Raw genomic sequence first — 22,429 nt, 5'->3', positions numbered from 1 at the left:
TCATCACTAGTTAGAAAACTACATTTACAACATGTAATTCATTAAAAATTCTATAATAGGAGTAATAAGTTTAAGAAATATAAAAAATGAATCAATTTTACTGATTTCATAGTATTTACATTAACAGAACTCATGATAATATTTATCTGTTTGATTTTTAAATCTAAAAAGACTAAAAATATATATCAAAACAACATGTGAGAGGTGTTTTTGATAAACAGAGGAAAATACTTGAGAGTGCATGAATGCATATTTGATGGTTGATAGAAAGCATAATGATGAGATAGTAGAATTGAAGGGAACAGTTTTTTCCATTATGAATGAAAAGACGTGTTAAATAGTGTGGCGAGTAAGTGAAATGAAACACAGAAATGCATTAGTTTATGCTTTCTTCTGCATCGAAATGGTCAAACATCATTTATGTTCATAAATAGACAAGGCAACCCCTCCAACCACAGAGACGCAGTTTACAGTATTGCACTCTCAATTTAAAATGTCCCGACTCTGCATGCTCATAGCTAGCTGTCACACTGCTGAATGCACCACTAAATGCTCTAATAAATACTCTCTTTCTTCAAAACAACAAGCCATAAAACATTTATTCAATCTACAAACAAACTATTTCTTTTACACAATCTATTACTATTTTTTTTCCAACAAACTATATGCATATCAATCCTAACGCCTAATAAATATGTCACAAATCATAACAAACATAATTAATATAAAATGTTTGTATTTTCATTGAGTCGTAACAAACAACACTATTACAAGAATTATTTCAAATTAAAAACAATCTTTGAAAATTATACGAATTTGGATACAATCGAATGTCGGAAAGTGGTGTATAAGCAGAACAAGAGAAAGAGCAAAATTAACTTTCTAATTCAAATAGAAGAATACGAAAAAATCATTTACGTCTGTCTCGTTTAACTGCTGAATTTGAAAATTCCAGCTTATGACAGCAAAAATTTATTTGGCACGTAGCTACTCACTGAATTTCCACCTGTTCTTGTGGTTGTAGTGTATCTCGTGGATACGAAATTTTAGTGCTTCATCGTTATCGATACAAATACGAATACACATAAATAAGTGTATTTAATTTTTTCTAATAATACAATTCTTTTCCAAAATCAAATCATTTTCAGATGGAAGTTTTTTTTTGTAATAATAGTTAAAAGTTTAACTGGGAGCGCGTAAGAGCGTTTGGACGCGTGAATTGTATTTTGTATCTTTAAATAGGACACGCATTGGAGGAGTATTTTGTAAAATTGTGAAAAATGACAGATAATGAAAGAAAAAGTATGAAAAATAAAGAAATAAAAGAAAAAAGAAATTCCTTGCTTAACAGCAGCTGCCAATGTGTTAAAACCAGACACGTCCTCTTCCCTTTTTTTTGTCAGATGGAAAAAGAGAAAAAAAGAAGAAACAGAGAGAGAAATGGAGACAGAGACAGTGATGAATGAATGAAAAATGAATCTGGTATAAGTAAGTCATAGATTTATTTTTCTCAGAACTCCACCTCTTTCTCTCTCTCTCTGGAACTTCACTCCATCAAGTTCCAGAGAAAACCGCGTACTCTTTAAAACGCACCGACGGAGAGAAAGAAAGAAAGAAAAACGCAGAACTCAAGAACATCCCAAGAAAATCCAACAATGCCGTTTTTTCTTTAACACCCTTTCATTTTCTTCCATCAAGAACCCGTTTTGCCACCGACCCATTACTCCAATGCTTCCCCTTCGCCTCAGAGCCGTCGTTTCCTCTCTCATTCTCTGCTTCCTTTTTTCCCCGTTCTTCTGCCTCGGAATCCGCTCTTTTCCGACCACCGAAGACGACGGCTCGTTCTTCCACTACGCGGAGGCACCGGGGTACCGAAATGGGGCGGGCTGCCCCGTTTCCTCCACCCACACCGCTATCCCCTCGTGCGACCCGTCTCTGGTCCACATCGCCATGACCCTCGACTCCGGCTACCTCCGCGGCTCCATCGCCGCCGTGCACTCCGTTCTCCGCCACTCCTCGTGCCCGGAAAGCGTGTTCTTCCACTTCGTTGCGGCGGAGTTCGACCCGGCAAGCCCTCGGGTCCTGACCCGCCTCGTTCGGTCCATCTTCCCCTCTCTGAACTTCAAAGTCTACATCTTTAGAGAAGACACGGTGATTAACCTAATCTCGTCTTCAATCCGACTGGCCTTGGAAAACCCGTTGAACTACGCGCGCAACTACCTCGGCGACATGCTGGACGCGTGCGTCGACCGCGTGATCTACCTGGACTCCGACGTGGTGGTGGTCGACGACGTGAGGAAGCTGTGGCGCGTGCCACTCACGGGCGCGCGCGTGATCGGTGCGCCGGAGTATTGCCACGCGAACTTCACGAAGTACTTCACCGAGGAGTTCTGGAACGACCCTTTACTCTCTCGCGTGTTCTCTTCTCGAAAGCCTTGTTATTTCAACACTGGAGTGATGGTGATGGATTTGGTGCGGTGGAGGGAGGGGAACTACAGGAAGAGGATTGAGAACTGGATGGAACTGCAGAGGAAAAAGAGGATTTATGATTTGGGTTCTCTGCCTCCTTTTTTGCTTGTTTTTGCAGGGAATGTTGAAGCCATTGATCATAGATGGAACCAGCATGGGCTTGGTGGGGACAACGTTAATGGGGTGTGCAGGTCTCTGCATCCTGGTCCTGTTAGTTTGTTACATTGGAGCGGAAAGGGGAAGCCTTGGGTGAGGCTTGATGAGAAGAAACCTTGTCCTTTGGATCGTCTTTGGGAGCCTTACGATTTGTATAAATCCAAACAAACGAGGGATAGGGTGAGAGATCAGAGCTGGGGGTTCTCTTCTTCTATTTTGGTTGGCTATGCCCATGATTTGTTGTGACCAAGATGATGATGAAGATGAAGAAGATGATGATGATGATGGTGATTCTTTGGTACATTTGTTGTTCAGAGATTCTTTGTTAGCAGTGTACAGAACAGATTGAGTAGAAGAGATTGATTGGGGTTCTTCATTCTTTCTGTAGAATTTCTCTCCTTTTTTTAAGACGTTTTTTAAAATTCTTGTGCTTTACAAAATATGAAATTTCGATTCTTTTCTCTGCTGGTGGAGGGTTCCATTGGAACGATTTTGGTGGGTGGGTTCAGTTCCTTCTATGGGACCATTGATTGTATGTGCCAAACGAAGTGCAGAATAACAGACAGTTGTTCATTGTTTTATTTGGATTCAGTTTCTATCACCCTTTTGTTTCCTTTCCTACCTGTGACAATTACACATTCAACGGTGCGGTGAGGTCACCATGAGAGATTGAACGATGAGGGGAAGTTTTAATCTGGTCTTGAACGTGTATCAAACAATGTAAAATATGAAAAATTGTTGAATTATCTTGTGTATAAAGCAAAATTCCAAATTAGGATACATATAGGTAGAGTGAATAAATGAAAAGACAAAGCGGAAGGCACATTGGCACTTGTCATGTTATGATTGAGAATTGATCACGGAATGACTATGAATTAAGGCTAATAAAGGGTGAAATAAAGTGCACATGAAAGGGGTTTGTTTGAAGTGGTGGTTGGTTTCCTCACGGTTGTTTCCTTTGCCATGAGGAAACTGAAATGATGCCTAACAGCGATCGTAGTTTTCACTTATCAACAACTTTAGACCCCACCAAACAGCTAATGTTATTTGGAAAGTTCTTCGCGTAAGGATAAATCATTGCAGCTTCATCTTGACTCGCAATTTTCGTCACAGGCGTCATGTCACCGAGTCTTCTCAAGACATCCATGAGAATCCAAGGAACGCATTCGTAGGAATTGGTATAAGAATAACACTAATAATGCTAAATTATTGGTTTATACTTTATACTATTATGCTTCTTTTTTTATTTTTCTTTAATTTCCATTGTATTTGCCATTTGTCCAACATGAAGTCATGTCTTGTTGTTATGCTTTACCAAAGTTGACCACATGAGGTGTACCGTTACAATGTCTGTTTCAAATGAAATTAAGAAATTTCGCGTTTGCTTACTGAATTAAACTATTGCGAAAATAGGGTTATTATTAATATTCTTAGTGCTAATTGTCAATTGCATTATTTGCAACATGTCATCTAACAAAAAAGAGTTCCATAAAAAATATCGAGGAACAAAAAGTTAAACAGTTGTTGCAGAGGTATAAACAGGAAAAAGAATTGCTTGAGAGAAATGGAGTTTACCAGAGCTCTGTATTTCCTCATTCAAAATCTTGATGTCAAACTATGATTTTTTTTTCTATTTTATTCGGAGATAAAAATAAGAAAAATGTCATATTGAAAGCACTATTAGCCTAATGTGTACCAGAACATCATGCGTTGGAGGAATAAACATTAAAATTGAGAGTACAAAACATGTTGGCAACTGCCAATTGCATTGTTTGCGTCATGTCTGCAGAAAAAAAATGACATCAAAGGTCTATGATTGAGGAACAGAAAAGTAAAGCAGATACTGTAGTAGTTAGTATAAACAGGAGTAACTTTTGCTATGGAAACATTCATATCATAAGGGGTTTGAATTTATAGACACTCCCTTTCTCATCAACCTTACAAAAAAGGTGCCAGCTATATGAACTGTGTCAACAAATTAAAAAAAGGACAAGAATACTTTTCACTCCATAATAATATTCAATACATGACTCAGATCAGCCATCTGATTTTAATTTGATTATTAAACATGTAATGTTCTAACATGACGGTTTGGATGTCTCTTTCTGTTCATTTTAAATACGCAATCTGACATTTTAAATATGTGAATCTAACACCATGTTCCCACCTAGAATCCCAAGCAAAATGCAATAACAAATTAAGCATATTGGTGACAGTAATTGGATGACCTCGATTACCAGCATAATCTATTTAATCATCCTCCAAGGTTTCTACGAATTGTTTCCACTTCTCTGCCAGTAATTTGGAAACCCTTCTTGAGAATTTCATCATAAATAGCAGGTTTGCTAGCAAATGTTGCAAGTGATGCAATTTGAGTACCTGGGTTCTGGCTATTTAGACCAGAAAGGGCCAGTGCCGGTTCCCTTAACTCATTATTGGACAAGAAATGTATCAGGCCCTTTGGGAACACAAAAGACTCACCGGGCTTCAGGTTCTGGGTAAAAACACGGTTATTTGTGTCAATAAAGCCCACAAGAAGCTGGCCCTTGAGGCAAGTGGTCACTTCGGAGGCCCGTGGATGCGAGTGAGGTGGCACGATCCCATTCGCCGCTATATCAACCCGGGCCAATACCAGGCCCAATGTGTTAAGCCCAGGAAGATTAACAGTGTTGGTGGCTGTGACACTGAAGCCAAATTGGTTACTAGTGTTACCATTCTTAGACAATGCAGATGTCAGAAAATGTGAGGCTGTAACTTTATCTGGGTTGATACAGGGCACCCCATTAAGGAAAAATTCACCTTTGTTATCAGCAACACAGTAATCTTGAAGTGGGTCAGGGTCGGGTCTGGATTGGCCCAATAGAAGGGATAGGGTGAAGAAAAGTAGGAGAAAATAGTTTCTCATTTTTGGTACAATTGAGGAAACAAGTGAGGAGAATTATATTTTATGTGGTAGAATTGCATGAGCCAAATTGTATATAAATAGTTGTAGAAGAGAAAGAGAGAGAAGGTGGTGGATGTTGATATTGATTTAACTTCCATGTGTGTTGTGGGGTGTGGTGATTGAGTAGCTTAAGAGCATAGGATGAGAGAAACAAAGGCAAAACTTAAAGTAAGTGTGATCAATTCATATTAAGCCACACACAAGGGCTGATGTGTACCTTCTATTTGACTGAAAATGATTTTTCATTTTGATTAACCAACATGCTTTATGCTATGCTTACCATTCCCAGGCCGAGTCCATTGCTGCTAATTTCATTCTTTATTTGGGCTTGGGCCCATTTTAGATCACCACTCTGCAAATCTAACGCTGTCGTTTGAGGTAGTAGGGACTGATACGGCATCGTTTTTTGTTCTTATTTGAGTGTGTAGGGGCTAGGACCTTATACTTTAGTTCAGCCGATTCTATCATGGTCCACATGTAGCCCAAATGCTACGTATATTATAATAAATTTTTGAGACTCGTCACATGCAAACTTTCCACACGCGGCGCGAGAGTTTTAGGTTGGGGCGATGTGGGCCTTCCTTCCCTGCCTTACAATGCTGCTTGATCTCATCCATGTATCTAACCATCACTGCATTGGGGTTAATGGGTCTCTTTCTTTGAACCATCTAGTATAGAGATATTCGTTAGTTTAGTGGGAGCAAAGGAAAAATTAAGTGTGGTTGTGACTTGACTTGTGATCTCCTTCTTTTATTATTCAGTGCATGGTCACTTGTTTTGTTGAACATATATAATTTCTGTAATTATTTGCTAAAAAGGGTATAGTTTCTTTTTGTTCTTTTTTTTTTTTACTTTGTACAAGGTTTTGGTTTCATCATTCTATGTCCTTTCGTTGTGCTGTGTTGTGATCCCTGAAGTCTAATCCAACACACTGATTCAACCTTGGCCCTCACTGGAAAGCAGTGGTACTTATTGCGTTAAAAGTTACCAAGTTGTGATTTAGAAATATCAAGTAACTTTGCACTTTGCTCTAAATTTTTCTTTTGGGAATGGATTTTTTTTATGATTGGTTTTTGGGTCTTGGGAGTTTCCTGAAGTGCCACAAGCAGACAAAGGCTGTTGTTACTGTAGACAAGTGAAGTCGAATTTGATGTGAAGGAAAAAAAAAGAGTATTCTCTCACTCCAAATCCACATGCACATGTCCCTGCTATTCATTCCCCTTTCTCATCATTTGCTGCAAATTATTTTAGACTCTCTTATTTTTTTGTCCCATTGGGAGGACTCTTACTCCTGGTCTTTTCAGTGAGATATCCAGGAATGGTTATTCCCCAATTGCTTGTTTACAGGCCGTATAGTGCATAGCTTCTGCGGCGAAGTAGTTATTTATTTCCATTGGTGAATTTCTTGTGGATGCAACAGTGTTTGAATATAAGGTAAACTTGTTTGTCATTAAGGTTCCTTCATATTAGAAGTTGATTATTTTTTATTATTGATGCAAATTTGTCTTGCTCTCTGCTTGGATCACATCCAAATTTATGATTGTTGAAATCCTGTGCTCTTTTTGGTGTTGTTTGTGAGTTGTCTTTGTGTTGGTTGTCTGCAATTATGCACAAAAGTTTTTGTTTTTTCCTTGTTATTGAAGCAGATGGGAGAAAGTGCCGCTTCCAATCCTTCTTTGCAAGTGTCTGTTTCATTTGGGAGATTTGAGAACGATTCCTTGTCTTGGGAGAGATGGTCCTCTTTCTCTCCTAACAAGTACTTAGAAGAAGTTGAGAAGTGTGCCACACCTGGATCAGTGGCTCAGAAAAAAGCCTACTTTGAAGCCCATTACAAGAAGATTGCTGCCCGGAAAGCCGAATTGCTGGCTCAGGAGAAGCAGAAGGAGAAAGATTCTTTCAGATCAGAAGATCAAGATGAAATAGATCTGGGTGGCAACGCTGATGCAGAACTTGATAAATCCGACACTCAAGGTTTCGATGAAGGAGTTACACAAGAAACCAGTTCTGTTGGTGAGATCCATAGGACCCATGTTAATGATTCTGAGGAGGAAGTTGCAGTTTCAAGAGATTACGAAAGTTCGCTGGTTGAGATGGAGAACAAGGAAGTGGAAAGTAGATCAAATAGTTCCTTCCAGATGGATGAACCTGAAGATGTATGCGTGAAACATGAAGAAAGTCCTAACATTGAAGCTGAAGATGTGAAGGAAATTTCCCACGTTGTGTACAAGGACACAGCAAAGGCTTCAGAAGTTGAAGCAAAACATGTGAAATTGGTTCAACCAAAGGAATCTAAGGTTTGATTCAATTCATATATCTATCAGATTCATGTTCTTTCTGAAGGGTTGACAATCTGGTTACCCTGGTTTTAATTTCTCTCCCTCTTATTTGGACAGGTTACCTCTGTGAACAAGGGCAGCAATGCAGCCAAGACAAAGAAGAAACCAATGCTACCTACTTCTAAGGCATCCCAGATTTCCACACCAAAAAGTTCAAAGCCTGCATCAACTCCTGCCAAAACAGTAACACCTGCTTCTTCAACTAAGAAGGGAAGTTCGTCATCTTTGTCTAGAAGGCAAATTACTTCTAGTGGGGAGAGCAGAAAATTTGCTAACAAACCTTTGCACATGTCTCTGAGCTTGGCTCCAAGTAATCCTGAGCGAGCTCCTCAAGCTACCATGAGGAGATCTTTAATCATGGAGAAAATGGGAGATAAGGACATAGTCAAGCGAGCATTTAAGACATTCCAGAACAGCTTCAACCAGCCAAAAGCTTCTGATGAAGACAAATCTTCGATAAAGAAGCAGGTAATTGGAAATCTTTATGCACTACTATTCATCATTGACAAAAAAAAATTATATACAGTGCAATCAGTACTGCCCAACTGTAGAAAATGTTGATTTAAAAATGTTTCTCTTTATTTCCTGTGCAGGTTCCTTCAAGAGGGACCGTGTCAAAGGTTCCAACATCTACGGCTTTGAGGAAAGAAAATGGACGGTAAAATTTTTAAACTGCACTGAAAATGAGTTTTCATTGCACAAGTTTCTTTTTCTTTTGTATATTTCATGGTCATTTTCTATTTGTCTCTTTCATCCTACTGGTGCGCTCAAGATTTCCATTTGATGAGGTCATGTTTTTTTTGGTAGCTTTCTTTGGGCGAATTTTAAGCAAGGAAACTACCGAAATTGTAGAATAGAGGAGGAAACGTAGCGAGTTATTGTTATGCAAATTTATTAAAATATATTTTATAACTTGTGATTTTGTCCAACACATCTATTGTAATTTTAATTGAAATTTCTCCTTAAGTTGAAAATTTCTGTATATGACCCTCTCGAAATTATTTTTTAATAGGCCAACTAAGGTTGAGAGTGCGGATAAAAGTGGAAATGCTGTACGAAGTACTTTTGGCCCAAAAAGTGCCATCAGAGCAGAGAAAGGAAAAGAGGTAGGACTAGCTCTTGGTTTTTTTCCTATTACATTTCAGTGCCTATGACATGGAATATTCATAAGGTTATGAGAATTCAACCACCCAACTTATGCCTTTTCACTTTCTATTTCTTAATCAGTCTTCAAGAAAAATAGAGGAAAAATCTAATGCAAAAGAAGTAGAAAGAACGCGTCTTCAATCAAAAGTAAAGGTAAACGCCCTCTTTCATGTTCCAAAATGTTTTTTCTAGAAATGACTAGCATTTCCTACATTCCATCTTGCCTATGGTTTCACTTTAGTGTGTCTGCATATATCTAATGTACTAGGAAAAATGCTTGAAACACCCTCTTTGAATATATTTCCTTCTGTTAACTGCTGTTAACCTTATGAGTGCTACTTATTAAATAAACTTCACTTATGTTACGAGTTAATAGTTTTTAAGAAAATTTAACCAATAATAAGTATGTGTTACACAGTTTATTCCAACATTCATGATACTTAGGTACTAATATGTAGAATAGGTGACATGGAGTTATTAAAAAAAATGGACATTTATATTTTCATCCATAAATGGCTTGTCTGAACTCTGTATGCATAAAACGCAGGAGGACAAAAAAGAGGAGGAGATGAAAAGGTTAAAACATAATGTCAAAGGCACATCCACACCAGCTTTTTACCGTGGTCAAAAAGTAGTAAAAAGTCGTCCAGAAAAGGTACAAGTTGTACATTTTATCCGAGATATGTACCCTACATAAATTGTAGTTTATGTTTGTCCGCTGAATGTTTCTTGAATTCTTACCATCATTTTCTCTTTTGGGGGTAATAACTGATTATTTCTTTTCTTTATGTTTAATAATGTAAAGCAATTTGTAAAACAGCTACTGTTGATTGCATTCTGTTTCTGGAGACACAACTGTAAATTACTAAATAAAGCTCAACTTTGTAGTGAAGTAAGCTGAAACTTGTGTTCCTCAATTTTTAACTGGAGTCTGGTGATTGTTGACAAGAAAGGGAGATCTATGTGACCTAGTTGTTTTGATTTGCTGTAAGAATGAACCTGTTTCTTGCCAAATGAGCGATCTGGTTGATGGAGATGATAATAGAAGTTCTTGTTTACATTATACATTCTAACAGCATTTCTAGGATTACAGAAAGATATTTACTGACTGCGGATTATGTTAAACTAAATGAGTTTTGAGGCATGGTTTGTATTTTACTTTAGAATTTTTTTGCAGTGATGTTATGTAGTAGCGCGCCTTACTTTTGAGAGCTCTATTAATAATACGAACGTGCTATATCAATTATTTATACACATCATTATGTACCAAGGAAAAAAAGAGGGTGGGGGAATGCCAAAGACGAGATTAAAGAAAGGCTTATTCCATTAACTGTTATTTCTAATTTCAGGGTGATGCTAAAAGTAAAAGTTAGAATCCTTGGTGACCCCACAAGTGATAAAGGTGAAGAAGAAGGAGAAAAGAGGTTAAATACACCAGTGTATCAGGTAGACCTGTATGTTCAGAGGAAATGTTTGTGGAAACAGCTCAATGCTGTGATATCCATGTTTGGTAAGCAACAGTGGAGCAACATCCTAGTTAAATAGGAGCTTATGAACATTATGAGGAGTAGGAGGAAGGAGTAGGCATCATTTATTGATGATAATTTTCTTCCTTGCATCCCTCGTAGGCATTGTGTTGATTAGGAAATAATATTGATGTATGTAATGTAAGAAATGCAAATATCTGTTGTCATTGGTTGCATTATTATTCTGCTTCTCTACCCGTCCTATGTGGGTGATTGATATGGTTTTTAACGTGTTGTAGACCATGTATCTCTAAGAAGCTAAGGTGATATAAAAGTTGTCTAAAGTTCAACTCGCCTATCTCCCCCCATTCACATGCAATGATACAAGACTTTGTTACATTGGGAAACATGATTGAAGAATTTTCAGAACCAAGGAACAAGACTAATTAAGTGGGTTTCACAAAGCAGATTAATTTCAGTATCAAGTTTGACATATGTTCTCTCCAATATACACTAATCAGAAATAAATATTGCTGGATGTGCTACCTATACGAGGAAGATTCTTATGCTATCAACTTGAAATTTTGAACTTGTACAATAGCCTCTCTCTCTCTCTCTCTCTCTCTCTATATATATATATATATATATATATATATATATATATATACACACTTTTTGTCTTTTGTTTTTTTATTATCCTTTCTTTTTCTCCCCTTTATTTTGTAGTTAAAGTATACAAGAAAAAACCTGTGTAACTGCGTACGGTTATGGAGTTGTAGGATAATACTTTTGTATGTACACAAATGCATACATAAACAGAAAGGTACAATTATCACTGAAAAATTAAAAAGCGCACCACATTTACAATACAGAGGAAACTTGCTAAAAGAAACTTGCAGAAATAATTGTATGTGGGAATTCAATTTATGAATGTTTTCTGACGCAAACAGAGAGCTATTCAGCTAAGATAGTAATGTCAAATTTGTCGTGTATTATGCAGAAGCATATCTGACTGTCTTGATGAATTATGGTAAAATAAAATCATTGATGACACGAATTCATTTTCTATCCTAACGTTGCTCTATTAGTTCATGCGCATGATCAGTTTACTTTTTGAGCAATGCTAAGTCAGCTTCTTTGGTGTCATACCTCATATAAATAAAATAAAAAAATAAAATCCATCAGTTGAACATTTAAATACAATAGAAAATGAGAAGAAACGCAGCACGATATCAAATTCTGGATAACAAAAGAATCCAAGATCTGTGTATATACATGAGACTTAAAATTCTCAAGAACAATAGTTCTCTGTACAAGTGACACGTACATTTAGAGGTTAAACTTTGAAAAATTGTTAACACTACAAGAATGGTTTTAGCTTCTGAATTTAACAGACAAACTGGCTCTAACAGTTCAAAAGCACACACTGCCGTCATAGTATTTCCAAACCTCCAATGGTTAGCATTTTGCCGCACAAGATTCTCCACCACAAACTGCGAACTATCTCATTCATATTATGAATGAAACAAAGCGAGTGATGTTGTCACTTTGAACTGAGTTTTAGCACTTCAGCTCCCTTATGTAAATGGTCCCAAAGCTCAGGTTGCATGTGTTCGCAAATCCTAGATTTCGATGACATGCAATGTTAAACCTCCAAAGTCCTTTGTGCTGGTTCCTCTGCAGACTATTACAGTGTTAGACTTAATTTACCTTAGGTGTCTTCCTCTTCTGCATGTTACGAGCAATCTCAATGCATGCTTGATCAACCATTCCCAGAAAATCCTTTACTATGACAAATAGATAAAGAGGGTGCTCTACAATATCTTTTGAAGCTCCTCCTTGATAATAATCTGTTGTTTTTTTCACAATTTGCATCACCCTTGTTTGCTCTTCCCTCACTAATCTCAATTCTTCCTCAGCATTTTCAAGAAAACGGTTCATTTCTTTCACAAAGTTCCCTCCCTTGTCATTTCCACACTGGGAAACAAGTTCTCTAATCTCAAGAATCTTGGCCGAGAGTGCTGAGATTGAACCAACAAAAGTGCTGTAATCTGTAATCGCAGCTTTCCTCACGTTGGAAAACTCAGAACTGATCCCTCCCACAACTGGCAATCCTAGTGTTATATATTCCTTTTGTCTTTGTTCATTTGAAGCAGAAGAATTTTGAGAGTCATCACTCTTGTTACTGTTCCTGCTGCTACTACGACTCAAACTGTGGTTGCGGTTGAGAACAGCACGTTTTCCTTCAGAACGAACAACTTCTTCAACCACAAAGTGAAGCAGTGTGGTTTTTCCATCAGTGCTCTTGACATCAGAGAGCTTTCTTAGAGAAGCCATGTTGAAAGCTTGAGCATTACCCCTCTGTGTGCCTGCATTCATGCGATTTCCAGCCTTAAGCACAGCTTCAAGAAGTTTGACAAAGATTCCTTGTTTTCGAAGCTCCTTGCACCCCATCTCAAGGGTCTGCAGAAACTCCTTGATTTCTAGAATCTCGGAGTCATAATTCAACCTGAATAGCAAGGCATTCAATCGCTTAAAAGCTGAAGGAACAGCTTTGAGGATGTGGCGTAGGAAAGTTTCGGCTTCAGCAAGTTTTGAAGGGTCTCCTTCATATGCAAGTACAAGTGATTGTTCTTCTTCTGTTGGGGCTACTCTACCAAGCTTTTCAATGGTTTCTATATTAAGGCCATGACCATCAATGAGTGCATCAATAATATCTTTACGAGAGACTGTCAAAGATTTCAAAACAATAGCAATGTTTTGTGATTTTCTTGGGTCAAGAAGGAAGGCATTTGATGATAGAGCCAAAGCATCCTTGCTAGAACTCGTTGAGTTATTTTCTTTGGGGGCATTATCATTTCGGTTGGTGGCGACTACCCTGAAGAGAGCTTCCATAAGATCATCATCAACCCTGTAGTTTAATAAATCATCAACCGATGCTAAAATGGAGGAATCAAAATTTAGATATTTTCAAAATCTAGTTTACTATGATTACCTGAAAGAACCACGGTCCATTTTGTCCCACACCATAGAATGATCAAGGTTTGTATTCACCTTATCCCAATGTAGTGGCTTTAGTTTCACCTCAGGTGAAGTGTCTCCTTGCTTACTTGTGGTACCTGCTGCTCTTTCAATTGGATTAGGTGGCGGTTTTGATGATGACTTCAAACCACTTGCCTTTGGTGGAGGAGGTGGTGGTGCTGGACTCTTTCTAGGAGGGATTGGAGGAGGAGGAGGAGGAGGAGGAGGAGAAGCTACTGCTGAGTTCATGATTTTTGGAATTGGAGGAGGAGGAGGAGGTGGTTGTGGTGACTTCTTTTCATCTATGATTGGTGGAGGAGGTGGTGGTGCTGATGCTGGTATCGGAGCTTCATTCTTTTTATCAGGTACTTTTGGAGGGGCCAATGGTGTTGCAGAATTTGTAATGTTTGGAATTGATGAGAAAGAAGTGGAGATTGGTTTTGGTGATGAAGGGGTAAAGGAAGGAGAAGATGAATGTGTAGGAGAGCTTCCAACCGATGAAGGAACAGTGGGAGGAGGAGCAGGAGGTGGAATTCTCATGATTGTGTAGGACTCTTCTGGAAGAAATATGTTCATGTGGGAAGTTGAAGATTTCTCTCTAAGAAGAGGAGTTTCTTGAATGAATTCAGTTATCTTCCCTGGATTTCCCTCATGATCACCTTCTTCATCTTTGGGACTATCCAACACCTCCCTTTGAAAATCCTTTTGTGGTATCTTTTTACCTTCAAGCTTTCTCCAATAAATCACATCCAAACCATCCTCATCAACGATCAGTCCCTTCACGTTTCCTTCCATTCTCTCAAACACCTCCACCTGAGGTGAAACATGCCTTTCGGCAGCAGAAGCGGTGTTCTTACTTGTCTCCTTTCTCTTCCTTGTTCTGGAGCACCTTCTAACAAAGAAGAAAACCAAACCAGAAACAACAAGAGTGCTTGCTGCAGTTGCAGCTACTGCTGTTCCTACCTTACTGTTTGATGAAGAGGCTTTTGTTGCAGCCACTGGTCCTGATGATGGTGGTGATGCCTGTGGCTGAAAAGGTTGGATTGGGAGGGGTGATTCCGAAGTTTGGATTGGATAAAATGTTTCAATATTCTGAGGAGTATTGATCTGGCAATAGCAGGTTGGTATTAGAAAGCCTTGCAAAACAACAAGGCTCACAAGAAGAAGAAACATCATGTGCAAAGACACGGATTCTGAGGAGCAAAGATTAAAAATACAAAGAGGTTTCCACAAAGTTAGCTATTGTAGTTTTTCTGCACGATCGCCATTGCAAGTTTTGTCCTTCATTGTCTTGCGCTGTTGGTTTTGCTAGCTGAAAATTTCAACACAAGTAAGCAAGTTAAATATATTATCAGCCTTCCAGATGCATTCCAATTTCACATTGCAAAGACGAACATGACCCTTACCCTTGAAATGAGAAAATGGTGCAGTTTAGGATGGTTTAGTCATTTAGCAGAGCATTAAAGATTTGGTCATGCTTTGAAATTCACAAGTGGAAACTGATTTCCAAAGTCAACCATTCGTATTATGGTACAGGTTTGAAGTGGCACAATCATGATTCAAAGGGCTTTTCAAAACGCCATAAATGTGTAGTACAGTAATCTTACACGTCTGACTTGGCTTTTTTGTACAAACGTGATTTTGAGATTGTAGCAGCCTTTCATAAACTATTGATTTAAAAGCTTAAAAATAAGAAGAAATACCAATTCCACTGTAAAGCCTTTGGCTGAAGGATTAGTTGACTCAAGAGCCTCACCAAATTTGGTTGACTTAAAGGTCTTGCTAAGGCCAACCCCGCGTTGAATACTCAGTATTTTAAGAGACTGACCTAACAATAAGGTGCAGTGGTTCAACAATGTAAATAAGGTGTGACAAGAGTTTAAGATCTCAAAGTAAACAATATCTTACTATAATATAATTGATCCAAACAAAATTAAATTGATAAATGTAATTAATTATAATAATTAATATGATACGAATAAAATTGGCTTCCTAAAAACATTAAATACTATTTTTATTAGTTATATTACGTAATCAAATTATCAAATATAAACTTAATTGATTGAATTTTATATCTGTAAATTTATTAAAAAATATTTGTATCAATTATATTAATATGTTAATTTTTTATTTTGAAGATATTAATATCAGCACCTTGGTTTGTCAGAAATTATAAAAATAATATGGGCTAAGATATGGTTACACAAGAGTAAAAGAATAGTGAAATTAAACTTTCAATATTTATTTTAGAAAACAAATTAATTCAAATCTAACAGATTAATTTTATCATATTCTCTTAATTATAATGTATATCAAATTTCACATAATTTCTTTCTTTCTATATGGATATGTTATCTAAAAATAAATATTTAAGTATTTTCAAATATCATTTTGTTGGTGAAAATTAAGTGATGTACTTATAGATAATTTTGAAACTCTATGAAACTTTATATGCATGATCTAATTAATAAGAATGTGAAACTCAAACGATGGATTACTTAAATTTGCATTCTAAAAAAACCAAAATTGAAGAGATAATTAAACTAGTTTTTACATATAATGTATACAAATTTGATACTAAAAGTATGGAACATATGATTTAGCTTTCAATTTTTAAAGGAGATGATTGTCTTTTCACTTTTCGAATTATTATTTCTAATTAGTTTTAAAATTTACTTATAGCTAGAATAAGAATTATAATGAAAACCATATATTTTATATTACACTATCATCAAATTAGAAATATTTTCTAAGGTTATTAAGTTAAAAGCCAATAAGCTTATCAATACATGGTAGTTTGTAATTGAATTACTAGGTGACTTAAAGTATATACACACTTATAATAGCTTTAGAGTTCCACACTTAAAACCAAAGTTCCTCTTTTTAAAGTAAAATGCTAAGTGTTACAATTTTTGTGTTTGAGAATGGTAGATCACAACAATTTGTATTATTTAGATTTACATAGGATAAACAACAACCCAATAACTAAAAATATCAAGTGTTATAAATAATTTGGTCAAGTTTGTTAGTCTATATGATAAGCAACAATAATAGAAAATAATAACGATAATTATAAAAAATATACTAATATTTTTAAATTTGAAAAATCCTTTCAAAATGAACAACAATATGACACAAGTCTATCAATTAAGCTTTATTAATATAAAATATGAGTATAAGAGAGTCAAATCAAAAATACAAACAAGTACCTACAATTAACTAATACATGCTCTAAAAATTGAAGAACAAAAAAAAAGAAACTTAAAATAGAACAACCGTGTGAGACTAATTTTTCTAACGACATCTTCCAATTGATAATCACAATGAAAAATCATATGTCAGGAACTTGTTCAAAAATTTCAACATGGTGACAATCACTGTTTTAATGAATGAGTCAATAAATATGTTAACAAATATTTCTTCTAAAAAATACGACTTTTACACATTTTCTTAACCTAAAAAACATTTTTCCACTTAAGTTAAATTAGACAAAATGAATTTGATTTGATTAGACCATTTTGATTTTAATATTTTTATTTTATTTAAGACAATATGAAATATTTCATTTTGGTTATAATCTTGAAATCTATATTTTATTTATTCAAATCTTAATAACCACAAATTTAAATAGGCGATTCCATGACAAAATCATAGTTTATCATTTCAATGCTACGTTGAATGAGAATAAAGGAATTTAACAATACATCATAATAATTGGATTAAATCTAAACACTAAGAAGAATGACTTTTTTATAAGTGGCAATGTGATTACTAAATAACTTATAACTTTTAATGTTAAACTTACATGTATGCCTAAATAATATAAATTATCTATTTTTTCTTTCTAGCGTCTAGGGTAATTATATAACTTTTAATTTTAAAGATTCAAAAATTTTAAATATATATATATTATGCAAATTGATGAATGTCATTTGCATTGCTCAAGAACTTTACAAAATATAAAAAAATATGGACAATTCACAATAATATCTCTAACATCTTGTTAGGTATTACTAATAAAAGTTGTTTGAAATTTCCTCAAAGAATCGCATTATTTTCTCTAAATGATTTATTTAAACTATTTAGATTTTTGGATGTTAGCATATTTTTCAAAATTCTATACAATGCTTCAAAACACTACCTATTTGACATTGGCGTGTCATTCCAAATTATTAACTTTTTGGTTTGTAAAAATTGAGTTATGTTACTTCCATGGTTTATATTATAACTTGAACATTCATTTATCCCCAATAAGATTAAAAACCAATACGATGTTCTTTGTCCCATAAAAACAAGTGAAACAATTCTACTTTAAATAATAATAACCTTCTAGTTTAAATAAATGCCTTTCATGTTCCTCCATACTCACAAGAAAAATAAATCATTATAATAACTCAATTCTTATCATAATCTCTTTGTCTACATTCAATTGCTTACATGTTAATTTTGACTAAATAATCTTGTAGATCATTCAATTAGTTGTGACTCAGCTCATCAGCCATAAACCTATTTCGTTATTAAGTTTCCTTCATGAGAGAATATGATAAACTTGAAATTTTTTCAAAACTCGACCTTTATAGCATTGAAGCACATTTTTAATTTCTATTGAACAAATATTTCTAATATCATGCAAAATAATAAAATATAATTTTTTTCTTACCATAATGACAAAAAGTAATTAAGATGTATTTTTAAAACACAATGATAACAAATTAAATATATTTTACATTTTAATAATCTTTTTCTCTTTTATGTTGAATTTTATTAGCTAACAACTTCCAAAATTTTCCTCAAACACTTCAAGTCTCATGATTGGATTCAACTTAAGATCAATAATGTAACACATAATTTGTATAATTGAAATTCAAATCTTAATTCACTAACTTCTACAATTTCATCAACAAATTCTTTCTCATCAATTAACAAATTAATACATAATGTTTTTATAGGTAGTCGTTGTAAGTTATTCTGTTCACTATTATAATTTGTACATCCCTTTAAACAAATAAAAGAAATTCTTAAGAACAGGTCTCTTGCTTAACATAATGAAGTATATCTATAACATTACTTTTATGACTTTGTTTTGTGATAAAAAATTCATTGGAACTTCAGAATGTTTAATGTCCCTTATGCTTACTTCCTCTACAAAGAAAATATTATATTATCACAAATTTAAAAGAAAACATAATTTAATAATAAATTTTAAAATTATAATTATAAACAAAAGTATTCACATATAATAGATTTATGGGTAAAATTTGTTAGTAATTTATAATTTTTATTATTGATAGATATATTTATTAGTATATTTCATCAATAAAATGGATGCTAAAATTTCCATTTTAGTTTTAACCATGTTCTGATAAATTATGTTGCTAAATATGTCGATAATTAAATTTTTTGAAATTTTTTTTATAGTTGAACTTCTGAAAATTTGTTAGTAAATCTATTGATACTTGTATTTTTTAAAATTTATCCTTAAATTCATTGGTAACATAAGCACGGGTGTTCCCATCAAATTTAATTAAATATTTGTTATAAATTAAAGTGTTAAGTATGTTTTTGATTCCTAAACTATTAAGTTATTTTTGTTTAAGTCATTCTTTCAAAGCTTGCTCTAGTTAGGTTCATATCCTTTCAAAATTCATAAAACTAGTCCTCAATGACTAATGATGTTAGTGGTGGTTTCCTTGACGTGACAAACAGTGTTTCACATCAGTTGCTCGTTTCGTGACATTATTTAATTTAAAAAATGAAATTAATTTTCTACTTTATTTTCTTCTTCTTTGTTAAGACACTCATTTAACTTTATAAGGTTCTCCATTTCAGCACTGTGATTCCTGTGTTGGAGGAAAAAAAAATGAAGAACAGATCGAGAGAGTGGCCAAGTCCCACCGCACTTTATCCATTGGTCAAAGATGATGTCGTCACCACGCATGAACCACCAGCTAGCATCTGCATGCCTGAGACATCATTCCTCTATTCACACCATTAAGCTGATCATCGTCAAAAAGATTATAGCACACACAAAAGAAAGAGTAAACTAAAGTACAAAAAAAGCATCCATACATTTTAAAAACAATAATATCCCTTTCATAATATAAATCAAACAATACATAAATAACCTCATCAACCTTAAACTCCAACCATCTAGATATATGTATTGATGTCAGACTCATGGGGGACATGTCCCGTGTGCGGTGAAACAACTTGTCCAAACCATAATACCAGACCATCAAACTTCCACACACCAAGGTTAATCCGTCAAACATCTATGGCCTAAACCAGTGACTATAGACTAGGACCTCCTGCTACTCTTGACGACATAACCACCCATCTCTACTTGAGATTGAGAGTTATTGAGAGTGTTAGAATCATCCCACAATCTCGGAGCCCCTACTTCAATACATTACACAACAGAACACCCAGAAGGATTTTCCATGGAATCCTTTTCACCTCAAACTTGAATCCATACAAAATGCTTATATCGTGTTTAGTATTCATCAAAAAATATTGTTGATAGGGAGAGTTATGTACAGCTGAACACATATCTCACATATGAGTTTTTTATGATGACAAAAGAAATGTTTATAGTTTCTTGCATAACAAAATGGAAAAACAATTGCTTGATTATATCTATGATTGTGCTTGAATTGTTTGGTACATGTATTCATTGATTGTAAATGAATCGTTAGTTGAAACACATAACACATTGCACATTGCATATCTGATAGAAATAATCGATTACATTGTTTTATAATCGGTTAAATTTCTTCAAATTTATGTTTATGCTTAACAAGGGCAAAACAACTATGTTTTAACCGATTACATTAAGTGTATAATCAATTAAAACATGTTACTATGCCAACATATGTTTGTTGAGTGCATTGAAGTGTTTTGATAAGAAAATGTTTTCAAATTTGCTTAAGTATGAAACTTAACCAATTACATTATTTCCATAATCGGTTAAAATGCATTTTAAGTGAAAACCATTTTCTTGAAAAGCCATAACTATCAATAACGGTCATATTTTGAATGTTGTGGCTTGTATGTGTTATATAATCGATTGCATGTAATTTTAATCTGTTAAATCTTATGTAGATGTAAAACTATTAAAGCAGAAGGAAAAACTGAACAGATTACATTAAATGCTTAATCAATTAAATTGCATCAGAGTTGAAAATATATAAATAGACGCATTGCTCTTTGCTCTCAATGATTTTGATGATCTAAAACTTTCCTAACTAACTTTGATATTTAATTGCAAAAGCTTCCTGATATTCTTGGAGAATCAAAATTGCTTGATTGGAAGGAAATCTATAAAGATTCTTGCAAGATTGAAGAGCTTTCATATTAGTGAACATTCTACACATTGTGGTGTACTCTATCAGATCAAATCAATGTTCATCTATAATATGGTTGATTGTGTTTCCCTGTTGCTGTGATGTCAAAACCTCCAATTTATACCAAAATCAGTCATACCTCTAACATTATACCACACCATGCTCCATCAATTCTAAAATACAATTTTCTAAGTTTTACAATTCAAGTTTTGTCACTACTAATAAATAGTTTTTATTTATTTTGTAATTAATTTTATAATTAAAAAATAGTTAAGTTTTAAAAAGTAATTAAATTGCAAAACTCAATTGAATTTAAAAAAAAACCGACCACTTAAAAATAAAACTGATAAAATAATTATTTGAATAAAAAACTATTATTTAAAAAATAAAATTAGAAAATAAACATAGACATCAAAAATAAAAATTCCAATTAACTAACCGGATACTATAATTCTGTATATACAGTTCAAAATTTTGAAACAGCGCATTTTTAACAGTTATATTTGTTTATTCTAGATGGTGACCTCCAAACGACCAAAAGAGAAAATTAAAAGGAATTATTATACTTTTTCCTAAACCGATTTTTTAGTTTTGCTTTGATTGGTTAATTTACAAGGAATCATTCATTTGCATATTTTTCTACACATTGAATCGTACGGTGAAAATGTCATACCATTTCAAATAGCGTATTGGGGTTTATTTTTTTTTCAAAGGTAATTTTATTCTAGAAGATGAAACAATTTCAATTAAAAAAAAAACAAGTTCCCTCAGTTTGCATGTCCATAGATTTCAGTTTTTCAACCTAATTTTTTTTTATGTTTGTTAAATTTGGGGGAAAATAAAATGAGTAAATAATTAACTTTGGGAGTTAACCTAAAAGTTTGGCAAAACAATGAAAAGTTTAATTAATCCTGCGATCAGAAAATGGGTTTGGTACTTTAACACTGAAAGGAGTTATTGTTCAATTTTCCTAGATTTTAGGTAATAATTTCAATTCTATAATCATAATCAAAGCTAAAAAGGAAGAAAGACCACGTGAAGTAGTACTTTTCTCATTAGTTTTTCTTCTAACATTAAATTCTATCGATGAAATATAAACATATTTAATGAAATTTAAACAAAACTAATGTAATAATAATAGATATTGTGTAGAAAACAATTCAACTAGGAATATGATGTAAGCATTAATACTTGCTCCATTCAGAAATTCTAATTATTTTTGACTTTTTTTCCTTTATTTTAAAATCATTGTCCAACAATTTTTTTTTTTCAGTTCTATCATAATTTGATTTATAGAGATTCTAATTTAAATTCTTTAATACATTAAATGATATTAAAATATGAAAACGAGATGCTTTAATTAAAGTAAAATAAAACAATACATTAGTAAATAATACATTGATTTTTGTACATTAATTAAAAAAAACATTTTTGAAATGGTAAGATTAATTGAGCATTAACTCATCTAAACTGAAAATTATGATAAAATGAAATCCCGATATTTGGTTGTACAAATTGCTGAGTGATGATGGCTTAGCTAATTTCAGT

At 34.1% G+C, this 22,429-nt stretch overlaps 4 protein-coding genes across 8 annotated transcripts; 2 read left to right on the top strand and 2 right to left on the bottom strand.

The window, feature by feature from the left end:
• The first annotated feature begins 1,380 nt into the window (after positions 1-1,380).
• On the top strand, positions 1,381-3,206 carry LOC108338558 (probable galacturonosyltransferase-like 9). Its single transcript, XM_017575507.2, has one exon. The coding sequence runs from the start codon at positions 1,729-1,731 to the stop codon at positions 2,869-2,871; it is 1,143 nt and encodes a 380-aa protein (XP_017430996.1). The 5' UTR covers positions 1,381-1,728; the 3' UTR covers positions 2,872-3,206.
• A 1,397-nt stretch (positions 3,207-4,603) lies between these two features.
• LOC108337657 (germin-like protein subfamily 1 member 1) lies at positions 4,604-6,018 on the bottom strand. The gene has a single exon (XM_017574228.2). The coding sequence runs from the start codon at positions 5,528-5,530 to the stop codon at positions 4,880-4,882; it is 651 nt and encodes a 216-aa protein (XP_017429717.1). The 5' UTR covers positions 5,531-6,018; the 3' UTR covers positions 4,604-4,879.
• A 105-nt stretch (positions 6,019-6,123) lies between these two features.
• Positions 6,124-11,210, top strand: LOC108338391 (protein WVD2-like 7). 5 transcript variants are annotated; one of them, XR_008245812.1, is made up of 9 exons: positions 6,124-6,186; positions 7,213-7,863; positions 7,963-8,373; positions 8,499-8,563; positions 8,918-9,011; positions 9,133-9,204; positions 9,599-9,706; positions 10,401-10,561; positions 10,817-11,210. XR_008245812.1 is itself a non-coding variant. In XM_017575234.2 (9 exons), exons 3-9 carry the CDS (start codon positions 7,216-7,218, stop codon positions 10,422-10,424), a joined length of 1,422 nt encoding a protein of 473 aa, XP_017430723.1. In that variant the 5' UTR covers positions 6,241-6,739; positions 6,917-7,003; the 3' UTR covers positions 10,425-10,759. The 5 variants fall into 5 exon arrangements, 4 of the variants coding, with proteins under 4 accessions (XP_052725879.1, XP_052725880.1, XP_017430724.1 ...); XM_017575234.2 differs by lacking the exons at positions 6,124-6,186; positions 10,817-11,210 and adding exons at positions 6,241-6,739; positions 6,917-7,003 and having other exon boundaries at positions 7,216-7,863; positions 10,401-10,759; XM_052869919.1 differs by lacking the exon at positions 10,817-11,210 and having other exon boundaries at positions 10,401-10,759.
• Positions 11,211-11,727: 517 nt separating this feature from the next.
• Positions 11,728-14,834, bottom strand: LOC108336721 (formin-like protein 8). The gene is made up of 2 exons (XM_017573187.2): positions 13,513-14,834; positions 11,728-13,428 (listed from the first exon to the last, which is right to left on the bottom strand). Exons 1-2 carry the CDS (start codon positions 14,712-14,714, stop codon positions 12,219-12,221), a joined length of 2,412 nt encoding a protein of 803 aa, XP_017428676.2. The 5' UTR covers positions 14,715-14,834; the 3' UTR covers positions 11,728-12,218.
• Between the last annotated feature and the right edge of the window lie 7,595 nt (positions 14,835-22,429).

This window comes from Vigna angularis, chromosome 10 (assembly GCF_016808095.1).
Source record: "Vigna angularis cultivar LongXiaoDou No.4 chromosome 10, ASM1680809v1, whole genome shotgun sequence".
NCBI classification, from domain to species: Eukaryota; Viridiplantae; Streptophyta; class Magnoliopsida; order Fabales; family Fabaceae; genus Vigna; species Vigna angularis.
The sequence above is the reverse complement of the archived record's forward strand: the minus strand, read 5'-3'. Positions and strand labels throughout refer to the sequence as shown.

What these genes read in the sequence shown, in the direction of transcription:
- LOC108336721 (XM_017573187.2), bottom strand. Translation starts at nt 14,714, where the DNA reads ATGATGTTTCTTCTTCTTGTGAGCCTTGTTGTTTTGCAAGGCTTTCTA. An exon ending in ATGGACCGTGGTTCTTTCAG is followed by an intron (nt 13,429 to 13,512) that starts GTAATCATAGTA and finishes ATTAAACTACAG; the next exon opens with GGTTGATGATGATCTTATGG.
- LOC108338391 (XM_052869919.1), top strand. Translation starts at nt 6,139, where the DNA reads ATGTGGGCCTTCCTTCCCTGCCTTACAATGCTGCTTGATCTCATCCAT. An exon ending in TTCAACCAAAGGAATCTAAG is followed by an intron (nt 7,864 to 7,962) that starts GTTTGATTCAAT and finishes TTATTTGGACAG; the next exon opens with GTTACCTCTGTGAACAAGGG. An exon ending in GAGCAGAGAAAGGAAAAGAG is followed by an intron (nt 9,012 to 9,132) that starts GTAGGACTAGCT and finishes TTTCTTAATCAG; the next exon opens with TCTTCAAGAAAAATAGAGGA.
- LOC108337657 (XM_017574228.2), bottom strand. Translation starts at nt 5,530, where the DNA reads ATGAGAAACTATTTTCTCCTACTTTTCTTCACCCTATCCCTTCTATTG.
- LOC108338558 (XM_017575507.2), top strand. Translation starts at nt 1,729, where the DNA reads ATGCTTCCCCTTCGCCTCAGAGCCGTCGTTTCCTCTCTCATTCTCTGC.